This window comes from Engystomops pustulosus, chromosome 4, assembly GCF_040894005.1.
Source record: "Engystomops pustulosus chromosome 4, aEngPut4.maternal, whole genome shotgun sequence".
In the NCBI taxonomy this organism is placed as follows: domain Eukaryota; kingdom Metazoa; phylum Chordata; class Amphibia; order Anura; family Leptodactylidae; genus Engystomops; species Engystomops pustulosus.
Window position 1 is genome coordinate 11,040,687 of NC_092414.1, and position 18,463 is coordinate 11,059,149.

The 18,463-nt window shown below is 49.6% G+C and overlaps 2 protein-coding genes across 2 annotated transcripts; one reads left to right on the forward strand and one right to left on the reverse strand.

The window, feature by feature from the left end:
• Positions 1–700: 700 nt before the first annotated feature.
• RTCB (RNA 2',3'-cyclic phosphate and 5'-OH ligase) lies at positions 701–10,467 on the reverse strand. The gene is made up of 12 exons (XM_072145128.1): positions 10,281–10,467; positions 8,181–8,259; positions 8,003–8,070; positions 7,727–7,826; positions 7,484–7,640; positions 6,265–6,421; positions 5,919–6,078; positions 5,675–5,850; positions 5,414–5,602; positions 3,022–3,132; positions 2,821–2,940; positions 701–2,382 (listed from the first exon to the last, which is right to left on the reverse strand). The coding sequence occupies exons 1-12, from the start codon at positions 10,371–10,373 to the stop codon at positions 2,275–2,277; spliced, it is 1,518 nt and encodes a 505-aa protein (XP_072001229.1). The 5' UTR covers positions 10,374–10,467; the 3' UTR covers positions 701–2,274.
• A 107-nt stretch (positions 10,468–10,574) lies between these two features.
• On the forward strand, positions 10,575–18,350 carry FBXO7 (F-box protein 7). The gene is made up of 9 exons (XM_072145127.1): positions 10,575–10,762; positions 11,269–11,391; positions 11,996–12,422; positions 13,812–13,959; positions 14,206–14,289; positions 15,559–15,654; positions 15,725–15,901; positions 17,295–17,332; positions 17,417–18,350. The coding sequence occupies exons 2-9, from the start codon at positions 11,270–11,272 to the stop codon at positions 17,729–17,731; spliced, it is 1,407 nt and encodes a 468-aa protein (XP_072001228.1). The 5' UTR covers positions 10,575–10,762; position 11,269; the 3' UTR covers positions 17,732–18,350.
• Positions 18,351–18,463: the final 113 nt, after the last annotated feature.

Sequence of the window (18,463 nt, forward strand, 5' to 3'; positions counted from 1 at the left end):
GGGACAGTCCATACTACGTTCATTTGTCCTACTTGCCGCTCCGAAGCCACTTGGGTCTCTGTGACCACTCCAAGGAGCCGGCCTTCATCCAGATGAGGTACGAGAAGGAGAGACCATGAGGGCTACACCCGACTCTGACGACACCAGCCCCCGGATCTGGGGAGAGACGGCTGAGCAAAGTGGAGACTCTACGTCTTCAAGGGATCCTAGAGCTGGAGTCTCGGAGACCTCCCCTGGAGGATGAGGGGTCGTGTGCCGACAATATATCTCATGGTTCTACTCCTCGCTCTTACCCACGGCCCATAGAAACAGAGATTATTAGTGTGTAAAAACCCAGCTTTTCCTGGTTCTGTGTAACCTCATTGCACTAGAAATAACAATCATAAAGAAAACAGTTGGATTATAGCTGGAGTATTGGGGGCGTGTCCTCACACTGCTGTGCTATGAGCACTCTGCAATGGGCTCCTCCACAGCTTCTCTTCACTGCTCCGAGTAACAGCTGTATCTATCCATTATCATTGGATATTACTGCTGTCACTCAGAGCTGAAAGGAGCAGTAGTATACATAAAGCTCTGGAGCTCCCCCTAGTGGTGACTACAGGCAGAATATTATCATGTTACATTATGGACTTCAGATTAATGCATTTTTTTTGTCTGATTTTTGCAGCGGTCATAACGAAAAACACTAATTTTTTTGCACGTGGTGCATTTTTATTGGCACAAAAACATCCCCTTTAAACAAAAATCACTGCAGCAATTGGGGTAGGAAACTGTACAAGATCCTGATGCGTCTCAGGATTACATCACAGGCAAAGGGGAAACCATCTGCAGAGACTCCGCCCCTCCTCCCCCAACTGCGGTCCTCTACCTGTACCAATATTTAAAGGGGCGGGCCTGCTTAGAAGAAAAAAAAAAATCAGGTTCATAGACACTCGTGTCTTTCGTTCCATATATGGAACATCTGCTATGAAGGACCTTGTCCATTGAAGTCATTGTGACAAGTTCCAACAAGTTGTGGAGAGGCAGGGACAGATAACAACTAAGGGAAGGCAACAACTAATATTATGACTAAGAAAAAAAAATGTAAAAAAAAGGTTCTGTGCATCCATGGTAACAGACTACAAACTCTGTGTAGTCAGACACCGCTGTCACATGTCACTCCAACCCCTTCTCTTGATAACCTACAGGCACCATAAAGAAGGGCACAGCGATCAGACTACACAGGATGTGTCTGTAGTCTGTAACCATGGTGACGCATTGGTCTGCATAGCTGCTGCATACCTTAAAGGGAGAGGACACTGCAAGAAAATTGTAAACCATTATGATACGGATAAGAAATAATCATCCAAGCGGAGAAGGTACAACGTTTGGTGATGTCCAGGAGTCTCCGCCCCCAGAAGTCATCTATACACGACTACCGATTATAATAAAAGAGGCATTATGGGTAATATAGGAGGCTACATCGCCATAGAATATCAGAAATTATCCAGCATTATACTCGGGGTGTGTTGATAGTAGAAGCAGGACTGTGATATATGGATGTATATTCCAGGATTGTACTGGGGGCGTGTCCTCACACTGTTGTGCTCTTAGATCTTTGCACTGAGCTGTTCCTAGACTCCTCATTTATGCTATAAATAGCAGTAACATTATCCAACCAGGAGGAGAAGCTGCAAAGTAGCTCAACACAGAGCACAGCAGTGTGAGGAAACGCCCCTAGTCCAATCCTGGAATATAAATCCATATATCACAGTCCTGCAGCTACTAAAAACATACAAGTAGGTCTGATTATATATTATCCCTGGAGATATAATTTATATTAACACTGGCTGCTGACAGTACAGAGCACAGCAGTGTGAGGAAACATTCACATCCTCCAGGACAATTTATAACGGCTGCAGCCTGCATGGTCAGACCTGCTGACAGGTTCCCTTTAATGACCATATAATAACAGGTCTGCAACTTTCTAGCAAAGGATCTCTGCTTGCCATCAGTGAATGGAAGCCCCTTCCTCGTCATCCAGCAGCTGAGCTCAACGTGACCAGTTACATCGTAATAACTTTATCAGTCTCCTTCCATTCAGTGACAGCAAGCAGAGATCCACAAGTCAGCAACATGTTAGCCCTATCCAGGCCGCTGACCGCTGGGCCGGGTCCATACATGATGCTAGAAATAAAAGGGGTTAAATTAAAGGGGAATCCAAAATGTTTAGCCTGCATGTGGCGGATGATCCGTATATCGGTATATGGGGGTCCAGTCTGTGGCTCCGCCTCCTCAGCCCTTGATGACGGCTATGGGGCGGAGCTTGATGGCTTTCTTGCTGATCCCGGCGTCGTGACACGTGTTCACCACATCCGTGACGTTCTTGTAGGATTCAGGAGCCTGAGGGGGAGACACGAGGGTAGTTATCCAGTGTACACAGAGAAGCAGTTAGTAGCAGCAGGACTGTGAAATATGCATTTATATTCCAGGATTGTACTGGGGGCGTGTCCTCACACTGCTGTGCTCTGAACTACTCAACACAAGCCATCCCCTTAGAGTGAAAGCTTCTGAATGGGAAGTAATTCAATGCAAGTAGCAGTGAGCACAGCAGTGTGAGGACACGCCCCCACTGCAATCCTGGAATATGAATCCATGACTCACAGTCCTGCTGCTACTACACACACACACACACATACAAACACACACACAAAGGTCTGATTACACATCTCTCCAGGGGCAATAAATAACACTGGCTGCAATTTGCACAGTCCCCGCCTGCCCATGGGTTTCCCTGTGTGACTGTCTGTAGCAGAGAGCCACAGGCTGGAGACCACTCACCTCTTCCATGACCAGTTTGGGGGAGGCCACCCGGATGGCTATGCCCATGTCCGCCAGTTTATCCAGGACGTCTTGGAAGTCCAGGTTGCGTCTGGATTTGGCTCTGGACAGCGCCCGACCCTGCGGGACAGAACCAGGAGGTCAGGGAGGTCGGGGTCCCCCCTTCTTCTCCCCATGGGGGGGCCATGAGATGCTACTCACCGCTCCGTGACAGGTGGTCCCAAACGTCTCGGTCATTCCTTGCTCGGTGCCGGTCAGGACGTAGCTGCAGGTGCCCATGGTGCCGCCAATCAGGACCGGCTGCCCGGTCAGCTGCAGGGGGAGAGCACAGGGTATAGTCCTCGCCTTAAAGGGGCGGTCACAACATGACATGTAGCATCAGGGCATTACTGTTGGGACTGCCAGAAGAGCACTTCCAATGCAGCCTCCAAGCTTGACTCATCTCAGATAAATATGACTCTTCTCTGACTTTGTAGGAGATTTTTGACAGGTAAACGGGTGATATTTCACACGAAAGGGAATTCCAGAAAGGACATTTCATCCCCTACCCGAGGGGGCTGGGAGTTAAAGGAGGTAAAATGTGGCGACAGGATCCCTTTCAGGTTACTGGAATAACACCTTTAAGCTTCAGGTGGAGTGACAAGTAGCAGTAGGTTATGAGTAATAGAGGGGCGGTCCTTAGCGTGGGTAACCCCCAGGTCTGACCCCGAATTGTACGGAGTCATCAGCACTTAAAGGGGGTTTCCAGGAATCCTGAGGTCAATGACCGGTCATAGAGGGTCACATGTTTTGGAGAGGTCACTGACCGGTCATAGTGGGTCACATGCTTTGGAGAGGTCACTGACCGGTCATAGTGGGTCACGTGCTTTGGAGAGGTCACTGACCTGTCATAGTGGGTCACATGCTTTGGAGAGGTCACTGACCGGTCATAGTGGGACACGTGCTATGGAGAGGTCACTGACCGGTCATAGTGGGTCACGTGCTTTGGAGAGGTCACTGACCGGTCATAGTGGGTCACGTGCTATGGAGAGGTCACTGACCGGTCATAGTGGGTCACGTGCTTTGGAGAGGTCACTGACCGGTCATAGTGGGTCACGTGCTATGGAGAGGTCACTGACCGGTCATAGTGGGTCACGTGCTATGGAGAGGTCACTGACCGGTCATATTGGGTCACGTGCTTTGGAGAGGTCACTGACCGGTCATAGGGGGTCACATGTTTTGGAGAGGTCACTGACCGGTCATAGGGGGTCACATGTTTTGGAGAGGTCACTGACCGGTCATAGTGGGTCACGTGTTTTGGAGAGGTCACTGACCGGTCATAGTGGGTCACATGCTTTGGAGAGGTCACTGACCGGTCATAGTGGGTCACGTGTTTTGAAGAGGTCACTGACCGGTCATAGTGGGTCACGTGCTTTGGAGAGGTCACTGACCGGTCATAGTGGGTCACGTGCTTTGGAGAGGTCAATGACCGGTCATAGTGGGTCACGTGCTTTGGAGAGGTCACTGACCGGTCATAGTGGGTCACATGCTTTGGAGAGGTCACTGACCAGTCATAGTGGGTCACGTGCTTTGGAGAGGTCACTGACCAGTCATAGTGGGTCACATGCTTTGGAGAGGTCACTGACCGGTCATAGTGGGTCACATGCTTTGGAGAGGTCACTGACCGGTCATAGTGGGTCACGTGCTTTGGAGAGGTCACTGACCGGTCATAGTGGGTCACGTGCTTTGGAGAGGTCATTGACCGGTCATAGTGGGTCACGTGCTTTGGAGAGGTCACTGACCGGTCATAGTGGGTCACGTGCTTTGGAGAGGTCACTGACCAGTCATAGTGGGTCACGTGCTTTGGAGAGGTCACTGACCAGTCATAGTGGGTCACATGCTTTGGAGAGGTCACTGACCGGTCATAGTGGGTCACATGCTTTGGAGAGGTCACTGACCGGTCATAGTGGGTCACATGCTTTGGAGAGGTCACTGACCGGTCATAGAGGGTCACATGCTTTGGAGAGGTCACTGATCGGTCATAGTGGGTCACATGCTTTGGAGAGGTCACTGACCGGTCATATTGGGTCACATGTTTTGGAGAGGTCACTGACTGGTCATAGAGGGTCACATACTTTGGAGAGGTCACTGGCCGGTCATAGTGGGTCACATGCTTTGGAGAAGTCACTGACCGGTCATATTGGGTCACATGTTTTGGAGAGGTCACTGACTGGTCAAAGTGGGTCACATGCTTTGGAGAGGTCACTGGCCGGTCATAGTGGGTCACATGCTTTGGAGAGGTCACTGGCCGGTCATATTGGGTCACATGCTTTGGAGAAGTCACTGGCCGGTCATAGTGGGTCACATGCTATGGAGAGGTCAGTGATTGGTCATATTGGGTCACATGCTTTGGAGAGGTCACTGACCGGTCATAGTGGGTCACATGCTTTGGAGAGGTCACTGACCGGTCATATTGGGTCACATGCTTTGGAGAGGTCACTGATCGGTCATAGTGGGTCACATGCTTTGGAGAGGTCACTGGCCGGTCATAGTGGGTCACGTGCTATGGAGGTCACTGATCGGTCATATTGGGTCACATGACCCCCTGGCTCACCTGGTAGTCCACAGCGATGAGTGGGTGATGAGGGGGGAAGGCGCGTGTGGACCCCTTCCTGTGGACCAGCAGGGTCTTCTCCTTGCCGTCCACCACGTGCTGCTCCACCTTGGCGATGTTGTGGGACACGTCGTAGATGACGTGCATGTCCAGGTCGTCCGGGGTCGTGTTGAAGACTTTGGCGAAGGCCTGCGGGATCGGGATGTGAGCGGCCGGACCGGATTACTAAGCCCCTCCGCCCCGCTCTCTAGCCCTGCCTACCTGTCTGGTGAGGAAGGTCATGGAGGAGCGGTTGACCCAGGCGTAGTTCCCGGCGGCGGCCATGCCCTTCAGGTAGTCCTGGCCCTCGGGGGAGGAGATCCTGGCGCAGGCTAGCTGCCGGTCGTTCACCGTGATCTTATCCCTCTTCATGGCTTTCTCCATGGCCACCAGAGCGTCTGCAAGGAAGGAGAAGCGTAAGCGGCTGATAACTGGGAGCAATAGCTCGCAGGGCGGCTGTAGCTACCTGTCGCCACCTGGTGGCCCAGGCCCCGGCTGCCGCTGTGGATCATCACGCACACCTGCCCCTTGTGGTCGATGCCCATCTTCTTGGCCGCGTATTCGTCGTAAATCTCGTCCACCACCTGGATCTCGGCGTAGTGGTTCCCCGCACCCAGGGTGCCGAGCTGCAGAGGGAAAGCGGACGATTTATGAATCATGCTCCAGTCACATCCAAAGCTGCAACCAGAACGGGTAACACAGCTTTAGATGTGAGTGAAGCAGGTGACCCCCGGGCTGGATGTGAATTTGGAACAGTCCAAGGTTTAACACATGTGGACTGCACCAATAGCAGAGTGAGAGGAGGGGTGTACCTGCGGCAGCCCCCGCTTCTTGGCCTTGGAGGACACCTTGCTGGGGTCGGCCTGCAGCATCCGCCCGTACTCCTCGCAGTGCTCCTTGTCTTCTGCCCAAGCATAGCCCTCCCGGAGCGACCAGTCCACCCCCATCTCCAGGGCTTCCTCCAAGTCCCTAAATGAGGAGGACGTATAGATTAGAAGACTGATACACAGAGCACAGCAGTGTGAGGACACGCCCCCAGTACAATCCTGCAATATACATCCACATATCACAGTCCTGCTGCTACTAATAACATACACAAAGGTCTGATTACACATCTCTCCAGGGACAATACATAACACTGGCTGCAGAGAGCACAGAACACAGCAGTGTGAGGTCTGATTACACATCTCTCCAGGGACAGTACATAACACTGGCTGCAGAGAGCACAGAGCACAGCAGTGTGAGGTCTGATTACACATCTCTCCAGGGACAATACATAACACTGGCTGCAGAGAGCACAGAGCACAGCAGTGTGAGGTCTGATTACACATCTCTCCAGGGACAATACATAACACTGGCTGCAGAGAGCACAGAGCACAGCAGTGTGAGGTCTGATTACACATCTCTCCAGGGACAATACATAGCACTGGCTGCAGAGAGCACAGAGCACAGCAGTGTGAGGTGTGATTACACATCTCTCCAGGGACAATACATAACACTGGCTGCAGAGAGCACAGAGCACAGCAGTGTGAGGTGTGATTACACATCTCTCCAGGGACAATACATAACACTGGCTGCAGAGAGCACAGCAGTGTGAGGTCTGATTACACATCTCTCCAGGGACAATACATAACACTGGCTGTAGAGAGCACAGAGCACAGCAGTGTGAGGGGTGATTACACATCTCTCCAGGGACAATACATAACACTGGCTGCAGAGAGCACAGAGCACAGCAGTGTGAGGTCTGATTACACATCTCTCCAGGGACAATACATAACAGTGGCTGCAGAGAACACAGAGCACAGCAGTGTGAGGTCTGATTACACATCTCTCCAGGGACAGTAAATAACACTGGCTGCAGAGAGCACAGAGCACAGCAGTGTGAGGTGTGATTACACATCTCTCCAGGGACAATACATAACACTGGCTGCAGAGAGCACAGAGCACAGCCGTGTTAGGGATGATTACAGATCCCTGGCTGCAATCTGGCGGTCACAGCTGCTGACTGGTTCCCTGCGCTTTACAACTCACTTGGAGCTCATGGGGATCACCCCCTTTGATCCGACTCCGACGGGAATGTGGTCAAACATGGACTGCGCGAGCTGCTCCTTCACCGGCTGCACGTCCCCCTCGTCCATGTTGGTGCGCAGCAGGCGGACGCCACAGTTGATGTCAAATCCGACGCCACCTGCAGGTTAAGGGAAGGAACTACAGCTGAGCAGATCTTGTAGACACCCCGGAGCCTCTGCATGTGACTCTGAGGGCGAGTGTTACCTGGAGACACCACCGCGTCAGGGTTATCCATATCGAAGGCGGCCATGTTCCCGATAGCAAAGCCGTAGCCAGAGTGCACGTCCGGGAGACCGATGGATCTCTAGGAGAGGAGTAATCAGCAATGATAAGTGATAGCTCTTCCTCCAGCAAGATCTCCGCTGCCTGTCAGTGACTGTTAATGTCACAGCTCCCCCCTGTCAGTCCCCATTTATCACCCCCCCCCCCAGTGAGGCATCACCACTCCCCTCCCCACCCGTGAGGTATCACCGCTCTTACATGGACGATCCCTGGCAGAGCCGCCACGTTACCGATCTGCTTCATGGCTGGAAGGAAACCTCCGGCCGCTGGAGAGGAAACACAAAGCATTAGCCCAATATGTCACCTCTACAGGAACACCTAGTGCAACCTACAGCCTGACATCACAGCTCTGCTACATCTATAATGTCCTACATACCTCCACCACGACACGCGTTCCTCAACTCCTCAAACATCAACTTCTCCAGGGGGTCATTCACATAGAACACGCCCTCCACCTAGGAGACAAGAGGGGGATTACCTCCAGAGCTGCACTCACTACTCTGCTGTGTACATACATGACATTACTTATCCTGTACTGATCCTGAGTTACATCCTGTATTATACTCCAGAGCTGCACTCACTATTCTGCTGCTGGTGCAGTCACTGTGTACATACATGACATTACTTATCCTGTACTGATCCTGAGTTACATCCTGTATTATACCCCAGAGCTGCACTCACTATTCTGCTGCTGGTGCAGTCACTGTGTACATACATGACATTACTTATCCTGTACTGATCCTGAGTTACATCCTGTATTATACCCCAGAGCTGCACTCACTATTCTGCTGCTGGTGCAGTCACTGTGTACATACATGACATTACTTATCCTGTACTGATCCGGAGTTACATCCTGTATTATACTCCAGAGCTGCACTCACTATTCTGCTGCTGGTGCAGTCACTGTGTACATACATGACATTACTTATCCTGTACTGATCCTGAGTTACATCCTGTATTATACCCCAGAGCTGCACTCACTATTCTGCTGCTGGTGCAGTCACTGTGTACATACATGACATTACTTATCCTGTACTGATCCTGAGTTACATCCTGTATTATACTCCAGAGCTGCACTCACTATTCTGCTGCTGGTGCAGTCACTGTGTACATACATGACATTACTTATCCTGTACTGATCCTGAGTTACATCCTGTATTATACTCCAGAGCTGCACTCACTATTCTGCTGCTGGTGCAGTCACTGTGTACATACATGACATTACTTATCCTGTACTGATCCTGAGTTACATCCTGTATTATACTCCAGAGCTGCACTCACTATTCTGCTGCTGGTGCAGTCACTGTGTACATACATGACATTACTTATCCTGTACTGAGCCCGAGTTACATCCTGTATTATACTCCAGAGCTGCACTCACTATTCTGCTGCTGGTGCAGTCACTATGTACATACATGACATTACTTATCCTGTACTGATCCTGAGTTACATCCTGTATTATACCCCAGAGCTGCACTCACTATTCTGCTGCTGGTGCAGTCACTGTGTACATACATGACATTACTTATCCTGTACTGATCCTGAGTTACATCCTGTATTATACCCCAGAGCTGCACTCACTATTCTGCTGCTGGTGCAGTCACTGTGTACATACATGACATTACTTATCCTGTACTGATCCTGAGTTACATCCTGTATTATACCCCAGAGCTGCACTCACTATTCTGCTGCTGGTGCAGTCACTGTGTACATACATGACATTACTTATCCTGTACTGATCCTGAGTTACATCCTGTATTATATCCCAGAGCTGCACTCACTATTCTGCTGCTGGTGCAGTCACTGTGTACATACATGACATTACTTATCCTGTACTGATCCTGAGTTACATCCTGTATTATACCCCAGAGCTGCACTCACTATTCTGCTGCTGGTGCAGTCACTGTGTACATACATGACATTACTTATCCTGTACTGATCCTGAGTTACATCCTGTATTATACCCCAGAGCTGCACTCACTATTCTGCTGCTGGTGCAGTCACTGTGTACATACATGACATTACTTATCCTGTACTGATCCTGAGTTACATCCTGTATTATACTCCAGAGCTGCACTCACTATTCTGCTGCTGGTGCAGTCACTGTGTACATACATGACATTACTTATCCTGTACTGATCCTGAGTTACATCCTGTATTATACACCAGAGCTGCACTCACTATTCTGCTGCTGGTGCAGTCACTGTGTACAAACATGACATTACTTATCCTGTACTGATCCTGAGTTACATCCTGTATTATACCCCAGAGCTGCACTCACTATTCTGCTGCTGGTGCAGTCACAGCGCCCCTGCAGGACATGTTATATTATTACACTATAGATTATACTGGCGCCGCCTACAGATAAGAAGACATAACTGTTCAGGTTTCTATACAGCTGAGTAGATAACACGCAGTTACTACGTCACAGTCATGCAGCCTGTTGGGAGTTGTAGTCCGTTATGTGTATAAGAACCTGCATATTGGGGACGAATCCCTTGCGGATCCTCCAGCAGTTCTTGTGGATCTTGTCCAGATACTGTAACTCGTCATTGTAGCTGCGGCTCATGGTGACAGCTCCTCGCACACACACTGCCAACCGGCAACGGAAGCGGAAGCGCTCCTGACGTCACTTCCGCACAATCCTGACTTCCAGTCCCTCACATCACGGAAGGGATTTAGAATCTCTTCCGCCACACTTCAAGATGGCCGCGGGCGGAGGCCGATGACGTCACTTCCTGCATCTTACTCTGTTATGTGTGAGGGCTTCCGCCCCACTGTCAAACATGGCCGCCGGAGCGGTACGGTCACGTGCGCATCTTCCAGTGGGTCATGTGACGGTGACGTCATCACGTTTTCTAGTCAGTCGTTGAGGAAGTTGAGGAAGGGAATCGGTCTGTTGTGTGCGCCGGAGAAGAACGAGAAGTTGCGGCTCTCTGTCCCCCCCTGCTGGAGGAGGTTGGTACGACCCGGAAGTTTCTATTCTGCTTATATTTAGGGCTTGTCCCCAGAGCTTGCACTTTTTTTTTTAGTTCTCTTCTTTCTATCTTTTCTTAGTTATATAGTCATCTCCGCTGCTTGTGCTGATTCCCGGTCCCCAATACCCCCCATAACAGTCATGTGACTCCACGGCGGTCTATAGGGGGCGTTACCACCCGGTGGCGCCAATTTCGATAATCCAATTATTACCCTGGTTATAAATTTTACAAAATTTTATCAAGGATTCTGGATTTTTTTAATCTCTGCTTTGCCGTAATTGTCCTGACCAGTAAAAACGGATCAACGATCGTCAAAATTGGTCGCCATTTACGCCGGATTATCGGATTTGTCGCAGAGGGTTAAGGTGTCGCCCGCAGGGGTGCACAGGCTGATGTCTGCAGCCGAAAGTGAAAGCGAAAGTAAAACATATTCCTCCCCCCTCTCCTCGGGGTGCGGTGTCTGATGTCTGACGCCGTTTGTCGCAGGATGAAGCTGAGAGTCCGAGTCGGGAAGAGGAGCGGCCGCCTGGAGCTGACGGATGACGAGGTGACGCTGCGGGACCTGCGGGGGAGACTGCGCCAGACCCTCCTCCCCTCACTGGGCTTCAGGTACGTCGTCACCGCTGACAGCTGAGGGTTTGTCACATCTGTTAAGACTGAGACATGTCACCTGCGCTGATACATTGTAGCAAACCGCCTTCATGCGTGATGAGCGGTTGATGTTCTTGCTCACAAGACTGGATAAAAATGTGACGGACCCTCAGCTGTGAGTAGTTCTGTTTACTACTACCGGCAATGCCTATCTTCTTCCCTTCTGGCAGCCATAAATACAGTCTCCAATTAGCTCCTTAGTCAGTCGTTTTCCCTTTTGGCAGCCATAGGTGTAGTCATTAGTCTCCACTTTCTCTTAACTAACCAGTAACAGTAAAACCCCTTCCCCATCTGGAAGCCATCGGTTCATTTAAGCTCATAGTCAGTCTCCTTCCCTATCTGGCAGCCATAGGTCTTCTCTCGAGCCCTTGAATCTAATCCCCAGAAACATCTACTGTCAGTCTGCTTCCCCATCTGGCAGTTATGTTCACAGTCCCTACTAAGATCCACAGCAATGTATTTCCTCCTCTTACAACCACGTACATAATCCCCAGGAAGTTCCCAGTCAGTCTCCTTCTCCCTCTGGCAGCCCCTTTAAGACATGTTCCCTGTCTCCTTTTAGCTCTGATGCAGTTTTCTCCATCACACTGAACGGCAGAGACCCCCTGCTGGAGGATGAGAGCAGCCTGCAGTCCTTAGGAATCATATCCGGGGATCTGATTGTTGTAGTGACAGATGAAACTCCGCCTCCTGTCCCCGCCCATGAGGAGCCGCCAGCGCCATCTGCTGCTCTGACTTACACGAGGCAGGAAGATGAGAGGGGCGCTGCTGCCCCGGGGGGATGTGATGTAGCAGGCTCTTCCCAGGCGACGGTGGAGGAAGAAGCCGTGTCCTGCGCCCCGGGGCCTATGCTGTGCAGCGAAGCGTCCGACGGGGAGATCCCTCACTCACTGGAGGCGCTTTACCTCTCCTCCGACTGCAGCAGCGCCAACGACGCTCTAGTGATTGTTACCCATCTACTCATGGTAGAGACTGGATACATAGAGGAGGTAAATGCCAGTGTAGTGACACAGAGCTGCCACCAGGAGGCAGAATAGTGAGTGCAGCTCTGGGGTATAATACAGGATGTAACTCAGGATCAGTACAGGATAAGTAATGTCATGTATGTACACAGTGACTGCACCAGCAGCTGAATAGTGAGTGCAGCTCTGGGGTATAATACAGGATGTAACTCAGGATCAGTACAGGATAAGTAATGTCATGTATGTACACAGTGACTGCACCAGCAGCAGAATAGTGAGTGCAGCTCTGGGGTATAATACAGGATGTAACTCAGGATCAGTACAGGATAAGTAATGTCATGTATGTACACAGTGACTGCACCAGCAGCAGAATAGTGAGTGCAGCTCTGGAGTATAATACAGGATGTAACTCAGGATCAGTACAGGATAAGTAATGTCATGTATGTACACAGTGGCTGCACCAGCAGCAGAATAGTGAATGCAGCTCTGATGTATAATACAGGATGTAACTCAGGATCAGTACAGGATAAGTAATGTCATGTATGTACACAGTGACTGCACCAGTAGCAGAATAGTGAGTGCAGCTCTGGAGTATAATACAGGATGTAACTCAGGAGCAGTACAGGATAAGTAATGTCATGTATGTACACAGTGACTGCACCAGTAGCAGAATAGTGAGTGCAGCTCTGGAGTATAATACAGGATGTAACTCAGGATCAGTACAGGATAAGTAATGTCATGTATGTACACAGTGACTGCACCAGCAGCAGAATAGTGAGTGCAGCTCTGGGGTATAATACAGGATGTAACTCAGGATCAGTACAGGATAAGTAATGTCATGTATGTACACAGTGACTGCACCAGCAGCAGAATAGTGAGTGCAGCTCTGGGGTATAATACAGGATGTAACTCAGGATCAGTACAGGATAAGTAACGTCATGTATGTACACAGTGACTGCACCAGCAGCAGAATAGTGAGTGCAGCTCTGGGGTATAATACAGGATGTAACTCAGGATCAGTACAGGATAAGTAATGTCATGTATGTACACAGTGACTGCGCCAGCAGAATAGTGAGTGCAGCTCTGGGGTATAATACAGGATGTAACTCAGGATCAGTACAGGATAAGTAACGTCATGTATGTACACAGTGACTGCACCAGCAGCAGAATAGTGAGTGCAGCTCTGGAGTATAACACAGGATGTAACTCAGGATCAGTACAGGATAAGTAATGTCATGTATGTACACAGTGACTGAACCAGCAGCAGAATAGTGAGTGCAGCTCTGGAGTATAATACAGGATGTAACTCAGGATCAGTACAGGATAAGTAATGTCATGTATGTACACAGTGACTGCACCAGCAGCAGAATAGTGAGCGCAGCTCTGGGGTATAATAATGTGTGTGTCTCCTTGCAGGGTGTGAGGACTCCCCCCTCCTCTATGCCGGGGGGCTGGCGGAGCAGCGCTGGGGGGGTGTATAAGCTCCGGTACTCGCACCCGCTGTGTGGTGACAGCTCGGCGGTTCTGGTCCTGGTTCCGATGGGTAAACTCCTGATAGTAAATGGTGAGATTGATCTCTGTACAAACTTTTGCTTCTTTTTAACAGACTCCTCTCTATTTCCTGCGCTGATACATTGTAACAGAAGCACTGGGACAGTGGAGAGATCTGTGCTGCCGATGTGTTCAGACCAGATACAATTGTAACAAATCCTCAGCAGTGAGATGTAGTTTACATTCAGTGTAAACCTTGCAGCTTTGGATGTGAGTGGAGGCCGTTGGGCTTTACAGTCGTCTTCTCTTTCCTTTGCAGCTACATTGACCCTCGGGCGGGAGCTGAAGTGTGTGAAGAGGCTGCAGCTCCCTACCGAATCCTATGTCACCTACCCACCACAAGGTAAGTGGATTCTGGGGGAACAACACAGCGTCCCCCCATAGAGCCATAAGGTATAGCTAATAAACTGTAATATAATCCCTCCTTCCCCTCTCACAGCATTAGTGTCACACGAGAGACTGTGACCTGATCCCTCCTTCCCCTCTCACAGCATTAGTGTCACACGAGAGACTGTGACCTGATCCCTCCTTCCCTTCTCACAGCATTAGTGTCACACGAGAGACTGTGACCTGATCCCTCCTTCCCTTCTCACAGCATTAGTGTCACACGAGAGACTGTGACCTGATCCCTCCTTCCCCTCTCACAGCATTAGTCTCACACATAGGTTAAGTCAGGGAGACTGTGACCTGATCCCTCCTTCCCCTCTCACAGCATTAGTCTCACACATAGGTTAAGTCAGGGAGACTGTGACCTGATCCCTCCTTCCCCTCTCACAGCATTAGTCTCACACATAGGTTAAGTCAGGGAGACTGTGACCTGATCCCTCCTTCCCCTCTCACAGCATTAGTCTCACACATAGGTTAAGTCAGGGAGACTGTGACCTGATCCCTCCTTCCCCTCTCACAGCATTAGTGTCACACATAGGTTAAGTCAGGGAGACTGTGACCTGATCCCTCCTTCCCCTCTCACAGCATTAGTGTCACACATAGGTTAAGTCAGGGAGACTGTGACCTGATCCCCCCTCCCCCTCTCACAGCATTAGTGTCACACATAGGTTAAGGCAGAGAGACTGTGACCTGATCCCTCCTCCTCCTTCCCCTCTCACAGCATTAGTGTCACACATAGGTTAAGGCAGAGAGACTGTGACCTGATCTCCCCCCTTCCTCCCCCTCTCACAGCATTAGTATTTGTATCTGAGCCTTTGTATCTTGTGTGTGACACTCATGCTGTGAGAGGGCGGAGCCTGTATCTGAGCCTTTGTACCTTGTGTGTGACACTCATGCTGTGAGAGGGCGGAGCCTGTATCTGAGCCTTTGTATCTTGTGTGTGACACTCATGCTGTGAGAGGGCGGAGCCTGTATCTGAGCCTTTGTATCTTGTGTGTGACACTCATGCTGTGAGAGGGCGGAGCCTGTATCTGAGCCTTTGTATCTTGTGTGTGACACTCATGCTGTGAGAGGGCGGAGCCTGTATCTGAGCCTTTGTATCTTGTGTGTGACACTCATGCTGTGAGAGGGCGGAGCCTGTATCTGAGCCTTTGTATCTTGTGTGTGACACTCATGCTGTGAGAGGGCGGAGCCTGTATCTGAGCCTTTGTGTCCTGTGTTGCAGACAGCGCTGTGTCCTTGGTGTACCGGGACTTACAGAAGTTTTCGCGCCTCTTTAAGGATCAGCTCATCTACCCGCTCCTGGCGGCTACACGACAAGGTAAGAAGCTCCCGGATGCGGGAGGGGGCGTGGTCAGAGCGGTTATTAATCCCTCCCCCTCCCCCCGCAGCGATGGACCTCCCCGATGTCTTCGGATTGGTCGTCCTGCCCCCAGAGCTAAAGCTGCGGATTTTCCGTCTTCTGGGGGTCCGCTCCATTTTGTCCCTCGGCGCCACCTGTAGAAGCCTCCAGGGGGACACGGAAGACCCCGCCCTGTGGAGGTTCCTCTACACCCGAGATTTCAGAGGTGAGGACTACGTCTATACTCTAGTCACAGCCAAAGCTGCAGTCACAAGAGATTTAGATCTCGTGACAAGTCAGCAGCCTGAGCCAGAATAGGAAGCAAACTGAATTCAGAACGCAGCTTGGGGTGTGAATGGAGTATGAGGCAAGTGAAATGTGTGTAAGAAACTAAGGCAAGCGGAGATGTCATGTAGTTTCAGAGGCATAAGGGGGCGCTGTCCTACCACCTGAGAGCCAAGAGAATGCAGCCCTGGAAGTGAATGGAGTATAGTGCATTATTCTAGATGCAGCTCTGGAAGTGAATGGAGTACAGCATATGATGTGTCATTCTAGATGCAGCTCTGGAAGTGAATGGAGTATAGTGCATTATTCTAGATGCAGCTCTGGAAGTATAACATATGATTCTGTATGCAGCGCTAGAAGTGAATGGAGTATAGTCTATGATGCTACATGCAGCTCTGGAAGTGAATGGAGTATAGTGCATTATTCTAGATGCAGCTCTGGAAGTATAACATATGATTCTGTATGCAGCGCTAGAAGTGCATGGAGTATAGTCTATGATGCTACATGCAGCACTGGAAGTGAATGGAGTATAGCAAATGATACTAGATGCAGCTCTGGAAGTGACTGGAGTACAGCACATGATTCTAGAAGCAGCTCTAGAAGTGAATGGAGTATAGTGTATGATCCTACATGCAGCTCTGGAAGTGAATGGAATATAGTGTATTATTCTTGATGCAGCTCTGGAAGTGAATGGAGTATAGTGTATTATTCTTGATGCAGCTCTGGAAGTGAATGGAGTATAGTGTATTATTCTAGATGCAGCTCTGGAAGTGAATGGAGTATAGTGTATTATTCTAGATGCAGCTCTGGAAGTGAATGGAGTATAGTGTATTATTCTAGATGCAGCTCTGGAAGTGAATGGAGTATAGTGTATTATTTTAGATGCAGCTCTGGAAGTGAATGGAGTATAACTTATGATTCTGGATTCAGCGCTAGAAGTGAATGGAGTATAGTGTATTATTCTAGATGCAGCTCTGGAAGTGAATGGAGTATAGCATATGATGTGTCATTCTAGATGCAGCTCTGGAAGTGAATGGAGTATAGTGTATTATTTTAGATGCAGCTCTGGAAGTGAATGGAGTATAACATATGATTCTGGATGCAGCGCTAGAAGTGAATGGAGTATAGTCTATGATGCTACATGCAGCTCTGGAAGTGAATGGAGTATAGCAAATGATACTAGATGCAGCTCTGAAGTGACTGGAGTACAGCACATGATTCTAGAAGTGAATGGAGTATAGTGTATGATTCTAGATGCAGCTCTGGAAGGGATTGGAGTTAAATATTTAGCTTTTTCATTAAATATTGTTGAATCTTGTCTTTTGTATCATCAGATGGCAGCGTAAGAGACGCTCACACAGACTGGAAGGAGGTAAGTACCCGCGTGTCTCACACGTTGAGTCTATACACACTGGTGTAACGTCCCTTTAAGACCCGCCCTGTGTCTCTGTTGCAGCTTTATAAGCAGAGGTACCGGCAGAGGATCCACACTTATCCCCGGATAGACAGACCCTACGCACCGGACTTCCCGCCATTACCCCCCAGCGTCTTCCCCCCGGAGCACTACCCACCCGGATTCCCCTACCCCCCAGGCATCATCGGGGGCGACTATGACCAGCGCCCCATATTCCCATTCGCCAGAGACCCCCTTTCCTTAATAACCCCTCGCAGACCCCTCAATCCGGGACTCTTCCGGCCCGCCAGGCCTCGGTTTGACCCACTGTTACCGGGATTCTTCCATGACCCATCAAGTCGGGGGCCTTTCTTATGAATAAAGTGGAGTCGTGGACCCGTCCTATGCATATGTGCGCCTGGGGGATGATGGGAGTTGTCACCTCTACAGTTCATAATTTTCAGGTATTTTCATATATATATCTATATAGCGCCACCCTGGTCTACAGGTGATGTCTGGTATTGCAGCTCAGCTCTTATGAAGTGAATAGGGCATAGCTGCAATACCAGACATCACCTGCGGATAGGAGTGGCGCTGTGTCCAAAAGCAAGCATTGTATTTGTGAAACTTTAAGTCGGTACCACGGCCCCGCCTCCTTTACTGATTTTGAAATAAGACTCTAACCAAAGGGGTTAAAACTAGATAAGGGCGAAAGTTGACTCACGGGTTAAAAGCCAGACTACACGGGGTTTGTTTGTAGTCTGTTACCACGGAGACAGATTTGTGAACGAGGCTAAACTCCGCCCACCATGAAGTTCTGCCACACCGTTTTTTTTTTTTTAAATGTCTCCGCCCCTTTTTGCTATTTGATCTATTGATATACTTGGCTATAGCTCCCTGGCTTGTTATAGATTGTAAGCTCTTGTGAACAGGAATTTTCCCCCAAATGTTTTGGAAGTTTTATATAAAATTGTGTCCTTTAATTAATTTATATAAAGTTTTTTTTTGTTGATGATGATTTTTGTCCTGTGTACGGAGGACAATAAAAAAAAAAAAAAATATTTTTATGAATAAAATTCCAGGACTGCAGTTAGGACTGACACGCAATGA

Coding starts and splice junctions, on each gene's coding strand:
- FBXO7 (XM_072145127.1), top strand. CDS start 11,270: ATGAAGCTGAGAGTCCGAGTCGGGAAGAGGAGCGGCCGCCTGGAGCTG. Junction 15,902..17,294: donor CTACACCCGAGATTTCAGAG/GTGAGGACTACG, acceptor TTGTATCATCAG/ATGGCAGCGTAAGAGACGCT. Junction 17,333..17,416: donor CTCACACAGACTGGAAGGAG/GTAAGTACCCGC, acceptor TCTCTGTTGCAG/CTTTATAAGCAGAGGTACCG.
- RTCB (XM_072145128.1), bottom strand. CDS start 10,373: ATGAGCCGCAGCTACAATGACGAGTTACAGTATCTGGACAAGATCCAC. Junction 8,260..10,280: donor GATTCGTCCCCAATATGCAG/GTTCTTATACAC, acceptor CTTGTCTCCTAG/GTGGAGGGCGTGTTCTATGT. Junction 8,071..8,180: donor GAACGCGTGTCGTGGTGGAG/GTATGTAGGACA, acceptor TTTCCTCTCCAG/CGGCCGGAGGTTTCCTTCCA.